General features: G+C 49.3%; 1 protein-coding gene across 3 annotated transcripts in view; it reads left to right on the top strand.

Moving 5' to 3' along the window:
* The window catches only part of LOC307074631 (histone deacetylase 4-like), a gene marked incomplete at its 5' end in the record, with an annotated part of 88,541 nt that overhangs the window by 53,853 nt on the left and 14,070 nt on the right, over positions 1-20,618 (top strand). For all 3 annotated transcript variants that reach the window (XM_079734870.1, XM_079734871.1, XM_079734869.1), the window contains 11 exons: positions 3,948-4,085; positions 4,467-4,647; positions 6,132-6,370; positions 7,688-7,903; positions 9,805-10,000; positions 10,433-10,566; positions 13,385-13,487; positions 13,913-13,959; positions 14,562-14,669; positions 19,109-19,164; positions 19,669-19,756. In XM_079734870.1, coding sequence (XP_079590996.1) covers positions 3,948-4,085; positions 4,467-4,647; positions 6,132-6,370; positions 7,688-7,903; positions 9,805-10,000; positions 10,433-10,566; positions 13,385-13,487; positions 13,913-13,959; positions 14,562-14,669; positions 19,109-19,164; positions 19,669-19,756 — 1,506 coding nt within the window. The remainder of the gene's footprint in view (positions 1-3,947; positions 4,086-4,466; positions 4,648-6,131; positions 6,371-7,687; positions 7,904-9,804; positions 10,001-10,432; positions 10,567-13,384; positions 13,488-13,912; positions 13,960-14,561; positions 14,670-19,108; positions 19,165-19,668; positions 19,757-20,618) is intronic.

Raw genomic sequence — 20,618 nt, 5'->3', positions numbered from 1 at the left:
TCTCTGCTGCCTCCGACCACGTTACCCGGTCTGGCAGGGCCTTCCGGGTCATATCATTCAGGGGGCTGGCCAGAGTGGCGAAGCCGGGGATAAACCCTTGGTGGTACCCTACCAGACCAAGAAACAATTTAACCTGTTTTTTGGATCTGGGGCGGGGCCAGTCCCGGATGGCTGCGACCTTGCTCTCCTGGGGTCGGACGTTCCCCCGTCCTACTTGATACTCCAGGTATGACGTCTCCTCCAGACCCAGTTGGCGGGGCTGGCTGTGAGTCCGGCCCTCCTCAACTCCGCCAGGACTGCCCGCAGCTGTCGGAAGTGGACATCCCAGCTGGCGCTGTGGATAATAACGTTGTCTATATAGGCTGCTGCGTACGCCTGGTGAGGCCGAAGGAGCTGGTCCATCATCCTCTGGAACGTGGCGGGTGCTCCATGGACGCCGAATGGGAGGACCGTATATTGGTATATACCCCCCGGGGTCGCAAACGCCGTTTTTTCCCAAGCGGTTCTCGTGAGCGGCACCTGCCAGTACCCCTAGGTGAGGTCCAGGGTAGTGAGGAAGCGGGCGGGACCGAGCCACTCAATCAGTTCGTCAACGCAGGGCATGGGGTAGGCGTCAAAGTCTGAGTCCTCATTGAGACTCCGGAAGTCATTGCAGAATCTAAAAGTCCCATCGGGTTTGAAGAACAGCACGACAGGGCTAGACCAGGCACTGCTTGACTCCTCGATGACTCGGAGCTGGAGCATTCTGGCGACCTCCTCCCGGATGGCGTTCCTACGGGCTTCCCGGGACCTGGTAGGGGGGAACGCCGTAACGCCTGGCGCCGTCTTGATGTCTTGTTGTGTGACCCTGGTCCTCCCGGGTACTTCTGAAAAGACATCCTGGTGCTGTAGGATGACTTCCTCGAGGTCTTGCTTCTGGGCTGGGCTGAGGTCTTCTCCCACGGGGTACCACCAGTATGTTGCGTCGGGCGGCCAGAACCAGGGGTGTCGGTGCCGGTGGGGTAGCTCCCGTCCGCCACTGCTTCAGCAGGTTGACGTGATAGAGTTGGGTGGGTTTGCGTCTCCCGGGCTGCCGTACCCTGTAGTTCACCTCCCCCACCCTGTTGACCACCTCGTAGGGCCCCTGCCACTTGGCCAAGAACTTGCACTCTGCCGTTGGTATGAGGACCAGGACCAGGTCGCCGGGCCGAAATATGTGCAGCTGGGCTCCCCGGTTGTAGACCCCGGCTTGAGCTTGCTGGGCCTGTTGGAGATGGTCCCGGACGATGGGCCAGACCTGCGCCATGCAGTCCCGCACCTGCCTCCTGTCCACCATAGTGCGATGAGGGGATGGCCGACTCTCCCACGCCTCCTTGGCGAGGTCGAGGAGTCCCCTTGGTCTTCTCCCATACAGCAGCTCAAAGGGGGAGAAACCCGTGGAGGCTTGGGGCACTTCACGGATTGTGAACAGGACGTGGGGCAGGAGCTGGTCCCAATTCTTCCCGTCGGTGTCCATGGCCTTCTTGAGCATTTGTTTTAGGGTCTTGTTGAAACGTTCCACAAGCCCGTCTGTCTGGGGCTGGTACACCGATGTCCAGAGATGCTTTACCTGGAGGAGGCTAAGCAGTTCCTTCATTACCCGTGACATGAAACAAGACCCCTGGTCTGTGAGTACCTCCCTGGCTATCCCTACCCGACTGAACAGGAGCATAAGCTCCTTAGCGACCGCCTTGGCGGTGGCGGCGCGGAGTGGTAGGGCTTTCGGATACCTGGTAGCGTAGTGCACTAATACTAAAATGTACCTATGTCCCCGACTGGTCTTCGGGAGAGGCCCGACAATGTCCAGAGCTAACCGGTCGAACGGTACTTCGATAATGGGCATGGGTATTAAAGGGTGCCGAACCGAGGGTCTCGGGGCAGTACGCTGACAGTAGGGGCATGTCTGACAGTACTGAACATCGTCTTTTTTCACCCCGGGCCAATAAAAACGGTCTAAAATCTGGTCCCTGGTTTTGTCCATGCCTAAGTGGGCTCCTAACAGATGGGAGTGTGCCATAAACAGTACTTTGCTGTTATAAGGTCGGGGTACCACCAGTTGCTCGGTCAGTACCCCCCCCTCTCTACTCAATACAGCAGACCCCCCCCTGGTGCTGAAGTGAGGGTGTGGCAAGCAAATCACAGACTCCCTCGCTTGGCCGTCGTGGGCGAGTACGTGACTCCAGGCGTGCTTCAAGACGTCTGGGCTGGGCACTGGCGAACTGTCCGGGTCGATCTGTTCCTCTCCCCCCTCCCCCCCCCATCGGAAAAAAATCTGAAAACGCGGTGAGAGGGGAGCTCTCAGCTTCTCCTGGTGGGCCGGTCTGCTCGGTAGCCGTCAGGGTATCCAGAGTGTCCAGGGGTGGCCCTGTGGGTCCCGCTCAGGGGGTTCCTCCCGTTGAGTGGCCTGGGGTACCCGGTGGGGTGGGGCCATCTCCCTCGGGTCCTTCGTCCTCGGCAGACGATTCTGCTGGGGTCGAGTGAACCACCCAAGCCCCATAAGCGGGTCTGCCTGTTCGTCCGTGCCGTCGTGGCGGGTCTCGCGGTGGTCGGTAACCTGGTTCGGGGTTCAACAGTCTGTGGAATATGGGGCAGTCCCTCCCAATTAGTAGGGGTACGGGGAGGTGGGGCACGATCCCGGCCCGTGCCGTAAACACCCCTCTGCGGCTGCGGCGGCAGCTCCATCGGGGTTCTGCATTGGCGGCTGGGTTGGTAATCCTGAGTAGTCCGTAGCGTGGTCAGAGTGCCTGCATTCTGCAAGGAATGTCTCTATTTCTCAGGAATTACCAAACGCCCAGGTCTGTTCAAAGCCAAAAGAGGCATTTATTTAATGAATAACAGAAAACGCGTGGGTCGGTGCCCAACGCGGGATAAACGAATATAATGCTAATGGCTCCGTGAGCCATTGTAATGTCAATGCGATTGTCTCTCCAGCCGGGCCGGTCTTGTCCCTGGAGAGGGAGGTCGCTCCTGTCTGGAACACTGTGCCGGCGGGGCGTTCCTCGTCTGTGAACGTAGTCCGTGTGTACGGGCTCCCTTGGGAACGCTGGGGATGGTTCGCTAGACCCCCTTGACGACCCGTCCGTATCGGGTCCTGGAGGTTTCCTGGTTTTCTCATGTTCCCAGTTCTCCTCCCTAAGAGAACCTGTCACAGCCTTTTGAACGGTACCTGTTCTTCCTCGTCCTCCGCCACAGGTGTTCTCCATTGCGCCGTTTAGGGTGACGCAATGGACACTCTCTGGCTCCGTCTGGTGGATATCGGCGGTATACGCCATCCCCACCTCTCTTTGGGACCGAGTTGCCACAACACACACACACGCACACACACACACACCGGACACACACACTCACACACACACACACACAAACCCCCCCGCCCGCTCACACGCACACACACACACACACACCAGACACACAAACGCACACCATCAAACCAACACGCACGCACATACGCACACACACACACACACACACCCAGCTCTTTCCATATCTCCATATATTCAATCTCTTTAAATTTGCCCGCATTGCTAAATCGGTATTCATCCCAAGCCGACAGTGTGTGTCCATCAACACAGTCCCTCTAGCCTCGCACCCATACCACACTTCCATATTTAAGCTACTAGTGTCCCATTAGCCTGGATGCTAAATAATGCTATTGCTAAGGAGATATCCCATTAATATTCATGCTAGTGAGTTCAGATGTATTATTGAGGAGCAGGAGAAGGGATTAGGGGATCGTCTTGCTCCAGGACGCCTGGAGCAACAGCATTAAGTGGGATAGAACCAGAAACCTTCCGGCGGGGGGGTCTGACACCAGTGTTGCCAGATTTCCCGCCCAATCTGGCAACCAACAAGATGCCAGATGGGGCAAGATTTCTGGCCCAATCTGGCAACAATGTCCGACACCCTAACCCCTTGCCTGCCCCCCCCAGGTGTCCTTGGCCGGGCGGCTGAGCAGCAGCAGTGCAGACGGGGGCTCCCTCAGCCAGCTGTCCCTCTACACCTCCCCCTCCCTGCCAAACATCACCCTGGGCCTGCCCGCCACCGCCACGCCCAGTCCCGCCGCCAACGTAAGGAGGGAGTGGTTCACGTTAAGAGCTGAGGCCTGGTCTGTCCGTCTGTCCATCTGTCTGTCTGTCTGTCTGTCCATCTGTCTGTCTCTCTGACGGTCCATCAGTCTGTCTGTCTGGCTCTCTGTCAGTCCATCGGTCTGTCTTTCCTTCTGTCTCTCTGTCAGTCCATCTGTCTCTGTCTGTCTATCAGTCCATCGGTCTGTCTGTCTGTCAGTCCATCTGTCTCTCTGTCAGTCCATCGGTCTGTCTGTCAGTCCATCGGTCTATTTGTCTTTCTCTCTGTCAGTCCATCGGTCTGTCTCTCTGTCAGTCCATCGGTCTGTCTGTTTGTCTGTCCCCCTCGCAGCTAACCCTTCAATCCCCCCCCCCCCCCCCCAGGTTACCTCGTCTCCGCAGGACGGGGGAGGTCTGCAGCCGGCGCTGTCCCTGAGCCCCCCCTTCCTGTCCGGTGCCCACCTGACCCCCTACATGACGGAGGCCGGCTCCGGGGCCCACAGTCCCCTGCTGCAGCACATGGTCCTCATGGAGCAGGGTCCCCCCCAGAGCCCCCTGCTGACAGGTACCAGAGCCATTAGCGTGATGCCCTCTGTGTGTTAGCGTGATGCTCTCTGTTTGTTAGCGTGATGCTCTCTGTGTGTTAGCTTGATGCTCTCTGTGTGTTAGCGTGATGCTCTCTGTTTGTTAGCGTGATGCTCTCTGTGTGTTAGCTTGATGCTCTCTGTGTGTTAGCGTGATGCTCTCTGTTTGTTAGCGTGATGCTCTCTGTTTGTTAGCGTGATGCTCTCTGTGTGTTAGTGTGATGCTCTCCGTGTGTTAGCGTGATGCTCTCTGTGTGTTAGTGTGATGCTCTGTGTGTTAGCGTGATGCTCTCTCTGCGTTAGCGTGATGCTCTCTGTGTGCTAGCGTGATGCTCTCTGTGTGTTAGCGTGAGGCTCTCTTTGTGTTAGCGTGATGCTCTCTGTGTTAGCGTGATGCTCTCTGTGCGTTAGCATGATGCTCTCTGTGTGCTAGCGTGATGCTCTCTGTGTGTTAGCGTGATGCTCTCTGTGTGTAAGCGTGATGCTCTATGTGTGTTAGGTGATTGAATCGGTCCAAATTGGAATCAAGTGTTCATGTAGTCCAGAGAAATCAGTTAATTTAGATAATAATTAGGGTGTGCTCTTCTGCACAATGGGCATGGGGGTCGTTTGGACGGGTCAGTGGACACAGCAAACAAACAAAATCCCAGGGAAGACGTTTCTCTAAAAAAAGATTAACACAAAATCAGGTTCTGTTAATTAAAAATATGACCACACGTATGCAACTTGTCAGGTGACTAACACACACACACACAGACAACACCCCCCCCCCCCCCCCCCCCCCCCCCCCCCCCACCCCGGATGCGCTCATTAGCTCAGCTAACGAGCGGTGGTTGGTATGTCAGCGCTGGCGGCGGGGGGACAGAGGAGTGTGTGACACCCATTCAGTGGCTGTCAGCACTCGTTAGCCCACCGCCAATCACAGCGCCTGGGCTATTTTTGGACTGATGAACTGTGTGTGTGTGTGTGTGTGTGTGTGTGTGTGTGTGTGTGGTACGTGCGTGCACATGACAATCCCAACTCATCCATTGGGATGAGCCTTTCATTTTGCTGTGATGGTTTAGTGTTGAAGTGTTCTTTGTGTTGTGTAGCGTAGTGGGTGAGTGAGTACTGTGTTGTTCTTAACGTTGGCTGACTGTAGGGTAAGGGCACCGTTAAGGAAGTTCTGAAACACCGTTTTCATAACACCACCTCCTTTCATTGGGTTGAAATCAATTAAACTGCCTGTCTCCTATCTCCACTTCCCTCCACCACTCCCTCTCTCCCGTCTCCACCTCACACCCTTTCCCCCTCCTCCCCTTCTACCCCTCCTCCTCTCTCTCCTCTCCCTTCTCCCCTCCCTCCCTTTTTCCCATCTCCACCTCACACCCTTTTCCCCTCTTCCCTTCTTCCCCCTCCTCCTCCTCCTCTCCCTCCTCCCCCTCCTCCTTTCCTCTCCCTCCTCCCCCTCCCTCCCCCCCCCCAGGCCTCTCCATCCCGGCGGCCTCCATGTCTAAGCTCCAGCGGCAGCACCGGCCCCTGGGGCGGACCCAGTCGGCCCCCCTGCCCCAGGGCAGCGGGGCCCCTTCCAACCACGCCCCCGGCCACGCCCCCAGCCACGCCCAGGTGCTGGCCCTGCAGCAGCTGGTGGTGCAGCAGCAGCACCAGCAGTTCCTGGAGAAACACAAGCAGCAGTTCCAGCACCAGCAGCTCCACCTCAACAAGGTGGAGCGGGTGGGGGTCGGAGCGTGTGTGTGTGTGTGTGTGTGTGTGTGTGTGTGTGTCTGTCTGTGGCTGTGTGTGTGTGTGTGTGTGTGTGTGTGTGTGTGTGTGTGTTTGTTTGTGTGAGAGTTTTTGTGTACGTGTGTGCGTGTGTGTTTGCATGTGTGCGTGTCTGCATGTGTGCGTGTGTCAGCAAAGACACCTTGACTCTGTTAAGGTGTTATTTTCCCTCTGTTATTTTCCCGCCTTTGTGTCTTCCTGTGTCACAAGTTGTTGTGTGCTTGGTCGTTTTCCCTATGACCTGTGCTGCCATGGCAACGCGGTGGAAGCCCCTGCCTTATATGGCCACAGGAGGAAGTGGGTTGGCAGCTGCGGCTCCATTCACTTCATCCATTGCCTAGCGCCTGGCTTACTACCGAGAAGTGTTGAAAGTTGGAAGTGGTCCCTTTGGAGGGAAACACACTGAAGCTCTGTGGTCAATAGTTGATGAACCTGTCCCAGACCACGCAGCTCTGTTATGAGGCTGTAGAACCTCATTATACCATTCAGTTCAAATAGAGACACGGCCTCACACACGCACAGACACACAGACACACAGACACACACACACACACACACACACACACACTTAGACACCATGTTCTGGTGCCAGTACATGAGACACGATGGCTAGGAGATCAGAGGAACTCTGGAACTTAAACGCAGTAGTTTCCTACACCAAATGCTGCTTTCTTTTGATAGCGTGATGATAGATATGTTTCTATCCAGCAAGCAACAGTTCGAGCAATGGGCTATTTCTTTGTCTGACTAGCAATGAGCTACATTTTAACAAACCCATTAGCAGCAAGATAACTATGAGCGCACTCATGAGTAATAAGCTAGTGGACATTACCAAAATTAATACCTAACTGATGAGGAATTTGCTTACTACAACCTTACTGACTAGCAACAAGCTGACATTATGCGACCTGGTCTAACTCTGATGCAACGGGCTGGCTGCGAGCTAACCGTGTGCTAACAGACTAGCAGTGAGCCAGCTATAATCTTACGAACTCACAGAAAGCTTACGATGAGCTAAATGACTAGCAGCAAGCTAACATTGGGCAAACTCTATAATTCTGATGCACCGGGCTGGCAGCAAGCTAACCATGGGCTAACAGACTCACATTGAGCCAGCTATGATCTAACCGACTTGCAGTAAGCTTACGAAGAGCTAAATGTCCAGCGACGAGCCAGCTGTGATTTAACTGACTCGCAGTAAGCTTACGATGAGCTAACGGACTAGCGACGAGCTAACCCCTACCCCTGTATCTCCGGCAGATGATGGGTAAGCCGTGCGAGGCGGGCGTGGTCCGGCAGCACCAGAGCCACCCAGAGGAGACGGAGGAGGAGCTGAGGGAGCAGCAGGACATCGAGGGGGGAGCCCTCCCCGCCGGGGTCAGCGTCAAACAGGAGCCTCCCGACCCCCAGGAGCTCCAGGAGGAGGGGCCCTGGGACATGGAGAGGCAGTCGGACCATGAGCTGCTCTTCAGACAGGTAGCTGGGGGAAGGGGGGTGAGGGGGAGAGGTAAAGGGGGGAGAGATGGGAGAGGGGAGGATAAGAGGTGAGAGGGGAAGGGGGGAAGAAAAGAGGGGAGAGGAGACAGGGGGAGAGGTGAAGGGGGGAAGAGAGAGGGCAAGGTTGGAGGAGAAGAGGGCAGAGGGGACAGAGGGAGAGGTGAAGGGGGGAAAGGGGGGGAGGAGAGAGGTGAAGGTTGGAGGAGAAGAGGACAGAGGGGAAAGAGGGAGAGGTGATGGCGGGAGAAGAGGGCAGAGGGGACAGAGGGAGAAGTGAAGGGCGAAGGAGAAGAGGGCAGAGGGGACAGAGGGAGAGGTGAAGGGGGGAGGAGAAGAGGGCAGAGGGGACAGAGTGAGTGGTGAAGGGGGAAGGAGAAGACGGCAGAGGGGACAGAGGGAGAGGTGAAGGGGAGGAGAAGAGGGCAGAGGGGACAGAGTGAGTGGTGAAGGGGGAAGGAGAAGACGGCAGAGGGGACAGAGGGAGAGGTGAAGGGGGAGGAGGGGAGGGCAGAGGGGACAGAGGGAGACACAAGGATATGGACCCCTCTGTGTACCAGGATGAGATAGACCTATTTATTAAGTGGTGTGACACCAACCATCTTATTCTAAATGTGACCAAAACACAGAAAATGGTTTTGGATCCGAGGCAAGTGACTGACCATGAGCCAGTGGTCATCAATAATCAGGAAATCACCCAGGTATCCTCATATAAGTATTTCATATTGATAATCTTCTCTGCTGGAAGACACATATTGACAACCTGTGCAATAGACTGCAACAGAGGCTATATTTTTTGCGATGATTAAGATTGTACGGCGTAAGCAGCCACATCATGATGATTTTCTACCGTGCCATTGTAGAGAGCATCATTAGATATGGGATCACCTCATGGTTTGGCAACCTAACTGTTAATTAGGTTGAGAAGCAAACTGGCCGGCATGCACAAAACAGCAATGAAAATCGTAGGGAGGAAAGAATATGAGCCTATGCAGAGCATCTATGAGCAGGCAGTTAGGAAAAAAGCAAAGAAAAATAATTTTCAACTCCCATCACCCACTCTTCCCTGAATATGAAACCCTGCCATCAGGGAGAAGACTCCGGGTGCCGCTATGCAAATCTAACCGCCTTAAATTATCATTTTTCCCAGTCTCCATTAAGCTGACGAACAATGTGCAATAGAATAATGCGCAATAAATAGGTTAGCACTTTTACACATAGCACTTTAGCGCAGAACTAAGCACTTTAGCACATAGCACAATATTCATAAGTTCTAGTGCAATAAACACTTGCACTTTATCCCCATACTGTAGATTTCTATGTTATACAGCAAGGGGCAATTTAAGTCTATCAAGCTCCATGTTCTCGATGTTAAAATGTTGGTTTGTCTGGTTGTGTTTGTGTCTGTGGTTGTGTTTTTTGTTCTTTTGTACTCTGTGTATGTTGAGAAAGCAATGATGCACTATGCCCGAGACAAATTTCCCCACGGGGACAATAAAGTTTAACCTTGACCTTGACCTTGAGAAGAGGGCAGAGGGGACAGAGGGAGAGGTGAAGGTGGGAGAAGAGGGCAGAGGGGACAGAGGGAGAGGTGAAGGTGGGAGAAGAGGGCAGAGGGGACAGAGGGAGAGGTGAAGGGGGAGCAGGAGAGTGTACCTGACGTGGAAAGAGGATCATAAAGTGCGGTTTAGCTGCCCTCTCATGGCGGTTCAGCTTGGAGGTGGCAGTGGGATGACTTTAGACCTGAATGAGATGTGGAGACTAACCTTTCATAATTTTCATTGTGTTCTTTTGTGTGTGCGTGTGTGTGTGTGTGTGTGTGCGGGCGTGCGTGCGCGTGTGTGCGTGCGTGCATACGTGTGTGTGTGTGTGTGTGTGAGCAGCAGGCCCTCCTATTGGAGCAGCAGAGGATCCACCAGCTGAGGAACTACCAGGCGTCCATGGAGGCTGCCGGCCTGTCAATCACCTTCCCTGGGCACCGCCCCCTCTCCCGCGCCCAATCATCTCCCGCCTCCGCCCCCTCCTTCCCCCTCAGTGTCGCGCCCCCGGACCCACCCACCAAAACTCACTTCACTACAGGTCAGTCATAATGATATAAATGTAATAATGGTGTTAATGTTATAGATGAAGGGGATGAGGGTGATTGTGATTATTTTGCGAGATGCTCTGACAACAAGGCAGTAGGGTTTTAATCCAGAGGAGAAAGAATACGAATAAATCAAATAGGATAAATTAAGATCTATGTGCCTCTGCCTGTGTGTGTGTCTGGCTTCTTTTCTGTGGGTGTTTGTCTATGTGCATCTGTCTGTGTCTATTTGCCTCTGCCTGTGTGTGTGTCTGTCTTATTTTCTGTGGGTGTTTGTCTATGTGTGTCTGTCTTTGTATGTGTGTGTCTGTGTGTGTGTGTGTGTGTGTGTGTGTGTGTGTGTGTGTGTGTGTGTGTGTCTGTCTGTCTCTCTATGTGCATTTGTCTTTCTGGTTGTGTGTTTCTGTCTGCCTGTGTGTGTCCAGGCCTGGTGTACGACTCCCTGATGCAGAAGCACCAGTGCATGTGTGGGAACACCAACAGCCACCCGGAGCACGCTGGGCGCATCCAGAGCATCTGGTCGCGACTGCAGGAGACGGGGCTGCGGGCGCAGTGTGAGGTATGCACAACACTAACTTTATTTATTTATTTTATTTCAGGACAATGCACATTAATAAACATGTAAAGCAGTACACGTAAATGTGCCAGATTGTAGCCCGGGGGCTAATTTCCATCTGTGTCCCATTAGGCAGGTTGATGTTACAGTACAAATGACAAACGATATACAATAGTAAAATTTGCTATATAAAACAGGGAGAAACAGAAAGAAAGAAAAACAGGACAATTCGTTAGTATGTGTTAAAAGGGAGACACAATTCATTAGTATGCTCTACTGGGCTAATACGGTACAGCATACAGTTAGAGGTGGTTGCACGTTTGTTTGGTTCTAAGCCAGACCTTTACTTGGCTCTTGAGGGACATTCCCTTATAGGGGGTAGTGTGTTCCATAATGCACTACCTTTAATAGAAGGAGGTTTTTCAAAGTCCCTGTTTACAACAGCTCTGGTGATCCGAGTCTGTCTGTATTTAATAAAGTCTTGCACCGGGGGTGGCGCCAGGCCATATAGTAATTTATAAATTAAGCAAATAGAGGATAATTTACAAAAATTATCAAAAATGATGATAAGAGAAAGGTTTTTTATCTAGAGTTTTTAGTGCCTTTTTGTACAGAAGCTCAACTGGTTTTAGGATAGTACAACCCGACATAGACCAGCTGGTGATGCAGTAGTTCTGACATGAAAGTATCATTTAATGCAGAAACATCAGAGCAGCTGCATCTGACAGAGATCCTTTGATTTGCTTAAAATTACAAAGATTGAATAACATTTTTTTGGATATCATTTTAACATGGTTTTTGAAAGAGAGTCTGGAGTCTATAGTCACGCCTAAGCATTTAAACTCATTAACAACTTCCAACTCTTCTGTGCCCAAGAACACCCCAGATTGAGAACAGTGAACAGTTTTTTTTGCATTTAAGATAAGACACAATCTATTGAGCCATGTTTGTATGTGTGTAAGAGCTGCTGAGAGCACATGTGCCACCTCCTCAGGATTTTTTACTTTAGTAAAAGTTACAGTGTCGTCGGCGTAAAGCTGGACATGGACATGTAAACAGTATTCCGGTAAATCATTAATATATAATGAAAATAAAATGGGCCCCAGTCTGGATCCTTGGGGGACTCCTACTGGACAACCCATATAAGCAGAACTTGCCCCGCCCACCACAGTGTATTGTTCTCTGTGTGACAGGTATGAGTCAAACCACGGCTGATGGATGGTCGTGGCTACTGGCCACGGCTGAGTTAGCCAGTGAGAGTGGGCCAACTGAGCCTGTTGCGGGGCTAAATTAGCCTGGAAGTTAATGTTTAAGAGATGTGGGCCAGGGTTGATCTCCACGTCGCCTGCCATTAATGCCATAAATGCCAGATGTGAGAGTCTCATAGTTTTACTGGCTGGGTTCATGTTTCCTTGTAGCGTGGATGGCACTTTGGCTCGCCCATTGTTTAGGAAGGTAGAGTACAGGAGCTGTGACTTCCGTATGACAGAGCGCACTTACTGTTGTCGATAGGTAAACGCTGCCGTGTGGTTAGTAAAAGCAGACATATGATAAAAACAGCGTAAGGTATCCAACCTGAAGATGGAAAAGCTTTTTTGATGGCTTTAACCGGGTTAGACAGCACACACTGGGCACCTGTTGAACCACGCGTGTGATCGGCATACATCTTACCACAACACCGACCGGGATCCAGAGCCCCACACAGAGGTGGTTCAGGAAGTGTGGGGCTCTGGATTGGGGCTCTGGATTACAATTGATTGGTTAGCCCACAGTTAGCTCGCTGCTAGTCTGTAAGCCCACAGTTAGCTCGCTACTAGGCCGTTACACCAGGTCGCTCAATGTTAGCTTGTTGCTAGTCAGTTAGCTCATAGTAAGCTTGTTGCTAGTCAGTAAGCTCATATTCACCACACAGAGGTGGTTGAGGCTTCCTCAGAAAGGGTTGGAATAACAGGGTACCTCACGATTCAATTCGATATACAATATATGGCCTGAGATACCGATAATTTCTCTTTTTGTAAAATTAGTTAATTTCATTTCAAGTTCTCCTCATTGATGTGTTGAGCGCCGTCTCGAGGAGGAGGGAAATCTGGTTAGAGTGCCTTACTTTATTAATTAAAATAACTAACTAACTCTTCAGGAATAAAGCATAAAATTGCAAAATAAATGTAAAAACATATATATATAAATTAAAAACAAATATATAGTCATTATATCGATATTTGGCGGCAGTAAATCGATTCTCGTGTCGCACGAAGAAGGGCGACGATATATATCGGCGTATAGATATTTTGTCCCAACGCTAGTCCTCAGTGGCCGCTGCCTCCTCGACCTCCTCTGTGTCGAGCTTTGGATTCAGTCATCCCCGGGTTACGCTGACGTCCACGGTAGCTCAACACAGTGTTTTAGTGAATTTTTGATGAATTCATGAATGTTCCAGATTTCCCTGTTGTTCAGGCGTTTAGTTGTGAGTTGTGAATTTACGCCCGGCTGTATTCGCGCCATGTGAGGCTTTCTATTTTGGGGGCACGCTACAGATATGAAGCAAAATACTCCATGTGCTCTTGGCTTCAGGCAAGGTCATGCTTCACTTTAACATGTTTCTGTAGCAACTCCTCTTTGATTGGAAGCTTTGATTGTTTTTGATTGTTTGTGCGTGTGTGTTTTTGTGTGTGTGTGTGTGTGTGTGTGTGTTTATATGTGTGTGTGTGTGCATGTGTGTGTGCGTGTGTGTGTGTGTATGTTTGTGTATGTGTATGTGTGTATATCTGTGTGTGTGCATGTGTGTGTGTGTGTGTGTGTGTGTGTGTGTGTGTGTGTGTAGTGCATCAGGGGGAGGAAGGCGACTCTGGAGGAGCTGCAGACAGTCCACTCAGAGGCCCACGTCCTGCTGTACGGAACCAACCCCCTGAGACAGAAGATAGACTGTAGGGACACACACACACACACACAAACACACTCACACACACACATACAGACACACACACACACACACACACACACACACACACACTACCCTCTGAGACAGAAGATAGAGTGTAGTAACACACACACACACACACACACACACACACACACACACACACACACACACACACACTACCCTCTGAGACAGATCATAGACTGTAGGAACACACACACACACAAACACACACACTACCCTCTTAGACAGAAGAGAGACTGTAAGAACACACACACACACACACACACACGTATGCACATACACACACACACTACACTCTGAGAGAGAACATACACACATGTTTTAAAGGAAGGGGTTTTAACACAGAGGGATGCTGCTGTGTTTCACAGGCTGAGCAGGATTATTATCTCTCTCTCTCTCTCCCCCCAGGCTCTGTCACGCCCATGTTCGTCAGGCTGCCCTGCGGAGGAGTGGGGGTAGGTCGTTTCTCTCTCTCTCTGTCCCTCTCTCGGTCTCTCGGCCTCTCTCTCTCTCTCTCTCTCTCTCTGTTTCTCTCTCCATCCCTCTCTCTCTCCGTCTCTCTCTGCCTTACGCACACACGCAGTGACTTTATAACAACCTCCATCGCTGGTGTCTCCTCCAAATGTCTGGTATGTGGATCACCTTCGTGTGTCCCTAGATCATCACTGTCTCCTCAGACCCGTCGTAGAGGTGACCACATCAAGGTGGACCTCATCCTTGTGTGCGATAGTTTAGCACTGAGAGGGGAGGAGTCTTGTTCAGCGGATTTTGTAATGTAAATGGTAAATGGACTGCATTTCTACAGCGCTTACCTGACCAATGGCGACTCAAAGCGCTTTACTATATCGCCTTACATTCACCCATTCATGCACACATTTTGTGCTGCTGTTTACATATTTTACAGGACAAATATTTAACAATATTTAAAGATTACTGCTCATAGTATATTGTTTCTTCTTTGTGTGTGTGTGCGTTCATGCGTGTGTGCGTGTGTTTGTGTGTGTGTGTGTGTGTGTGGTCGTGTGTGTGTGTGGTGTGTGTGTTTGTTTGTGTGCAGGTTGACAGTGACACCATATGGAATGAGGTGCACTCATCCAGCGCAGCACGGCTAGCTGTCGGCTCTGTGGTGGAGCTGGTGCTGAAGGTGGCCACCGGGGAGCTGAAGGTACACACACACTCACACACAGGGAGCTGAAGGTACACACACACTCCCCCCCACACACACAGGGAGCTCAAGGTACACACACAAACACTGTGGAAGCCTGTTTCCCCAAGTGTCAGGTGCCCGGTAGGAATTACACGGAAAGCTAGGGTTAAGCCGCAGTCGGCGTTTATTCCACAAGAATCAAAAGTCTGTATCCTCGTGCTAGGGTCTCCGTGAGCCTCTAGATCGCCGGCGTGGTGCGTACTACCTCCGTGTCACTTGGTCTCCTTCTCCCGGTCCAGTGCTTTTTTTTATGGTGGCTCCTGGTCCTTTTCCTCCCGCCGGCCAGGTGTCCCCTATCACGCTGATTGGGCGGAGAGTCGTGGTGCTCTCTGTCGCCGGCTGGAGGGTGGCGATGGTATACCCCATCTACTACGGATCCTCGGACCCGACCAGTCCGAGGTCCCGCGGGGGGGATGCCACAACACACACACACACACACACACACACAGAGGGCACTCAAGGTACAAACACACACACACACACACACACACACACACACACACACACACACACACACAGGGAGCTCAAGGTACACGCACACGAACGCACACACCAGAAGTTCAGTCATGCACGTGCACGCAAACTATGTGTCTCTTTCTGGCTTCCTCTTTATCTCTCTCTATCTTAACCCTTCTGTTGCAATCTATCTCTCTCTCCCTCTCTCTCTCTTAGTTTTTTATGTCTTTCTGTCTCTTTCTAATTGTTTAAGGTTTGTGTCTCACGCTCTAGACCATTTTCTAACTTTCTATTTCCATCCATCTCTCTTTCTATATCCGTCTCTGTTTATATCTCTTTGTCGCTCTGTTTACATCTCTCTCCCTCTCTCTTCATCCCTCCCTCTGTCTGTTTATGTTTCTCTCGCTTTTTATCTCTCGCCCTGCCTCTCTGTGCTTGAGGCTCTTTTTCTCTCTCTCTCTCTATGGTCATAGTAATCTATGTCATTTCGTCACTGCTTTTGTCACACACCAATTTTGAGAAAAAAGGGGAAAAAATCCTTTGTTTGTTTCTCCCCAAAACACTGCATGAACATTCCACTCTGCTTAACCCAGGTGGCGTTCTTATCGTGACGTCAGACTTCCTTTACCCGAGGTAGTCTTACATCACGACCAAGGGACACCGGGGGCTAGGTTTGTGTGGACGTGTGGAGCTCTGTCTGGGTAGCGGTGGACTGCGGTGTCAGCGAGAAAGTTGAGCTTTTCGGACACTTACGGTGTAACACCACGCTGGGTGTGGAGGGTGAAGCTCCGTCTGAGCAGCGGTTTATTTAAAGGGGTGATATCATGCTACCTGTTTGAGTGTGATTAGCCATTGCAAGCCGTTTGAAAATCTGCCCCTTCAGACATCACAGGTGGGCATGTCCACCTTGATGTATGATGGATAGATAAGCAACATTTGCTACAGTCCACTGGGTAGGTCGGTGGACTGATCTATCAAGCATACATCTAGGTGGATATTCCCACTAATGACGTCACTAGGGCACAGGGAAAGGACGATTTTCAAACGGATTGTAATGGCTAATTACACCCAAAACTGGCGGCATAATATCACCCCTTTAATACCTGCATCTTCCCGGAAACATGTAGTGTAACGCTACGGTGTGTGACGTGTGTCAGATACAGCAATGCTCATTATAATGCTCATACACAACGACGGAACTAAAGAAGTATCACAAATACGCCTTGGGTCATAACCATGGGGATAACACCTCCCCCCTCCTATCTAGAACAAGGTTCACTGGCTCTTCAAGTCGAGTCGATGAATTGCTTGGTCGGTGTTGTCATATCGTCAAAACACATAGTAAATATATAGATGAGCGTAATTAAATGCAAAGATCATCTATTATGAATGTGAATATTAATATTACATATGAACTCACCTTTTGGGAAACCATGGCAACTTGAAAGATCCTAGAAGGTTTCCCAAACCCAAGGATCCATCATGGCTGCCGTACTGATGCCTCCTTTTGTCCCCCCCCCCCCGGAACCAATGGGCCCAAGAGAGAAGGGCAAAACAAAAGTAGCTTTGTGGGCGGGTCTCTGGCGCTGTTGCTATTATACGGGCGGATAAATGACTCGTTCGCCCGACGCAAATCTAAAATGGGTTGGTCTGAATAGGTGTGTTTTTGGGCGTAACATCCAATAAACCAATGAGAGTGCCATCTCCCATCCCCTTTAAGAGCCATGAGTGCAATTGAAACTGACGAGTTGATATTTTCATATTTTGCGTTTGCAGTCTCCGCTGAGACAGATGCATGACCACATGAATTTCAAACTCAAATGGCTCAGTTTATGTCCAAATAATATGGCCTAATTCACACATGGAATAGCGTTTTCTTTCTTCTTTTCAGAAACACTGAGTCGTAAATTTCCGCGAAGAGAACTTAACACATATGATATGTGGCCCTGTGGCCGCAACTGTGGGCCTATTTAATGATATGCGGCAATACATTAACAAACATTGTTTCTTACCAGTATTGTATACATTATCGTTATCAACTTGTGTTCATAATATGCATGTGTCCCCCTGTTAATATACATTGCCATGGACTGTATTATGCGTTAGCGTGTTAAGTTTGCGTGTGTTTAAACAGACACACGTGCGCCAAGCATCACCCGCATTCATTCATGCTTTTAAACACTCACTCGCGGTAAAACTATGTTTCCTCACAATCAAATACTCATCAATCCAAAAAGTTATGGGCTTGTACATGATGTCTGTGTCAAGAAAATATGTGTTTGTTGTACGGTGTTTGCGGATGCATTGATTTAAAAGTACAACTTCTTATCAGCTGTTCTTTCCTAAATAATTTAACCAACGTTATCATTTACCCTAAAAGGAGATTTTGTTTAAGAAGGCTGGGATATATTTTGCTCGAGTTTATTTATGTTATTATTATTATTTTAACGCATGGCATAGCCTACTACAGTCTTCATTCATGCAGCCCCTATGGAAAAAAATGTTTCCACAATCCACATGCAATTTCTATGCAGTTTCACACAAATGAACATTCTTTGACATCATAATATTGAAATTAGGCTAATTGTGTGCATGTTTGTGCTGTGTATAGCCTACGTGTGTGTAAGCTTATGTTACAGTTCCGACCTGCCTAGGCACGTCAAAATAGCAACACCAACTGTGCTATACGCTTGGGCACTTAAATCAGGATTTTTTTGGTCAATGGCGCAGTTGCAAAATCGATCTGTAAGATAGCACAATATATCATTTGCACCGGAACTCGCCTCTCCTCTCAGGGTGCAAGTGTAGTGGCGCGAGTTTGCTGCGGGGGAAAAATCAGCTTTGCAAACTAGCAACGATACATGCGTCGGTGTAGAAAGTAAATTGCGCTGGGTGCAAGAAAGGGCCCATTATGTTATACGCTCTACATAGGTGCACTTCTACTGGATTGACTCCATATAGATGTGTTGTTATTATAATGTACACCTAGGACCCAGAAAGAAGTGGAAGAGAGGAATAGAGGGAGGTCATGATGAAGGAGGGACGTTGTCGGGATGTTGCTGTTCATGTATTTTTTATGATTCTGTTATTGTGTCCCTCCTCAGCAGTGACGACCCTGAACATGGTCCTGTAGTGAGCGATTTTATGAACTGGTGTGAATCATCCTTTTTAAATATTAATGTGGCAAAAACTAAGGGGATGTGCATTGATTTTAGAAAAACTCCATCTGTCATCTCCCCTTTTTTAATGAACGATCAGCCTGTTGAACTGGTGCAGCAGTATAATTATTATCTATGGACTGTGGTCGAAAACAAATAAAGATTTGAGCCCCATGTGGATGCTGTGTGCAAGAAAACACATCAGCGTATGTACTTTTATCGGAAGCTCTGCAGTTTTCATGTTGACACCACTTTTATGTAAATGATTTATTCTTGTTTTATTGAATATGTTCTCACCTTTTTTTTTATCTGCTGGCATGGGGCACTTTCTGTTGAACAGAGAAATCGGCTGCAGGCGATCTTGAAAGTGGGCAGCAAGATTGCTGGCACTCAAATGAGCAACCTTAATGACCTATATTAGGTCAGGTCATTGAGGAAGGCCTGCTCAATCGTGGCTGACGCAACCCATCCCCTGTACTTTGAATTTTCCTTGCTGCCATCAGGGCGCAAATAAAGGCTGACACTTTGCCGAACAAACCAGTTGAAAAAAAAAAGTAAGCCTGCAGCCATCAGTCTGGTCAATGATCACATCTAACGAGTGTGATCTGTTTTGTGTTGTGATCTGTTTTGCGTTAATTGTTGTCTTATCCGTTATGTGTTTGCTGTTTCTTTTTTACTGCTGGCTGTGCATCAAATTACCCCTCAGGGATAATAAAGATACCTTGTACCTTGTACCTTGTATTGTTGGTAGGCAACAACTTCTTCTTCTCTTGTGTCTTCCAGAACGGCTTCGCGGTCGTCCGACCTCCCGGACATCACGCCGAGGAGAGCACTCCCATGTAAGGACCCTGCTGAGGTGGCCCAGACCTGCCTTTCAGGAATTACATGTGTTTGGTTTTATTATCATGTTTTTTTTAAACAGGAGAGTATATGTTTATTCTTTCTGAACAGTCTCGCTTTTGCTTTGACAGCCGTTAGTTTATTACTCGTTGCTTGTCAAGAGTGCACTTCAAATGTATTGAAACCCAGACATAAATCCACCATTTTAACTCTCCCCATCTCTCTCCATCTCTCTCTACCGCTGTCTGTTGGTCAATTGAATTCAGAGAGCTTTATTAGCATAGGAAACGTGCATTGTCAACACACAAAATAATACAATTACAGACAAGAATTGGTTTAAAAATATAACTAACTATTTCTCTGTCCATCCATCCCTCTCTCTCTACCTATCTGTCTCTGTCTCTATGTCTCTCACTCTCTCTCTCTATGTCTCTATGTGTCCCTCTCTCTCTCTCTCCCAATCGCCCTCTCTCTCTCCATGTGTCTCTACCTCTCTCGCCTAGGGGATTCTGTTATTTCAACTCAGTGGCGATCGCCGCAAAGCTGCTGCAGCAGCGACTCAGTGTCAACAGAATCCTCATCGTGGACTGGGTCAGTAAACACACACACACACATACACACACACACACACATGCACACGCACACACACACGTAACACTCCAAGGACTTCATATTACAGCACACTTAAGGGTAAATTATGGTTCTGCATTGAACGGCCCAGAGGTCCACAGCTTCTGAAGGACAGAACAGAACAGTTTGATCTTTTATTTTGGGACAGGGAGCCATACACGAGTTCAATGAACATGAGTTAACCAGGCCCTTCAATCATTTGGATTCATCTCAATGAGCCGTAATTCATTAGAATTGCCATAAGGACACAATTGATTCTGAGGCAATTAAAGGGCAACCAAACACTAGATAACATCCATTTATTACAATTTCTATGATGGCACCAAACGGAGTAAACAAGTGCGTTTTTCGACCTGATGACCTGACTTGTTGACAGTTGTTGATAAAGTGACCATGTGGCATCAACTGACATCACCTCCAGTCACCCAATCAGAGAGAAGATGCCGAATCAGTTTGACAGAACTGGTAACCCAGTTTCAGTTCCTGTCATCGAGATATTCAACAACCAAAGAATAAATATAAATAATCATTGGCATTGACGATTTACAACACAGATTATTAAACCGATAACTTGTACAAAACACAAAAAGCTCTTTGTGTTTCTGTTTAGTTTGTGTCAGCTAGCATACGTCTTGTGCTTGTAGCTAGCAATCAGGCAAACGATCCAAATACACTTAAGCACTCAGGGCACTACGGAGCTTTAGTTAATCCTGTACGGGAAATTAAAACAAACTTAAATCACTATTTTTAGTATTTTACTCATTACATTTATTTTTTATTACACTAGTGTTGCTCTTTTATGAACTCTCGTAATGCTCTGAGA

This window comes from Pollachius pollachius (genome assembly GCF_949987615.1).
Source record: "Pollachius pollachius genome assembly, chromosome: 4".
NCBI lineage: Eukaryota > Metazoa > Chordata > Actinopteri > Gadiformes > Gadidae > Pollachius > Pollachius pollachius.
This window is presented reverse-complemented; position numbering and strand designations above follow the sequence as displayed.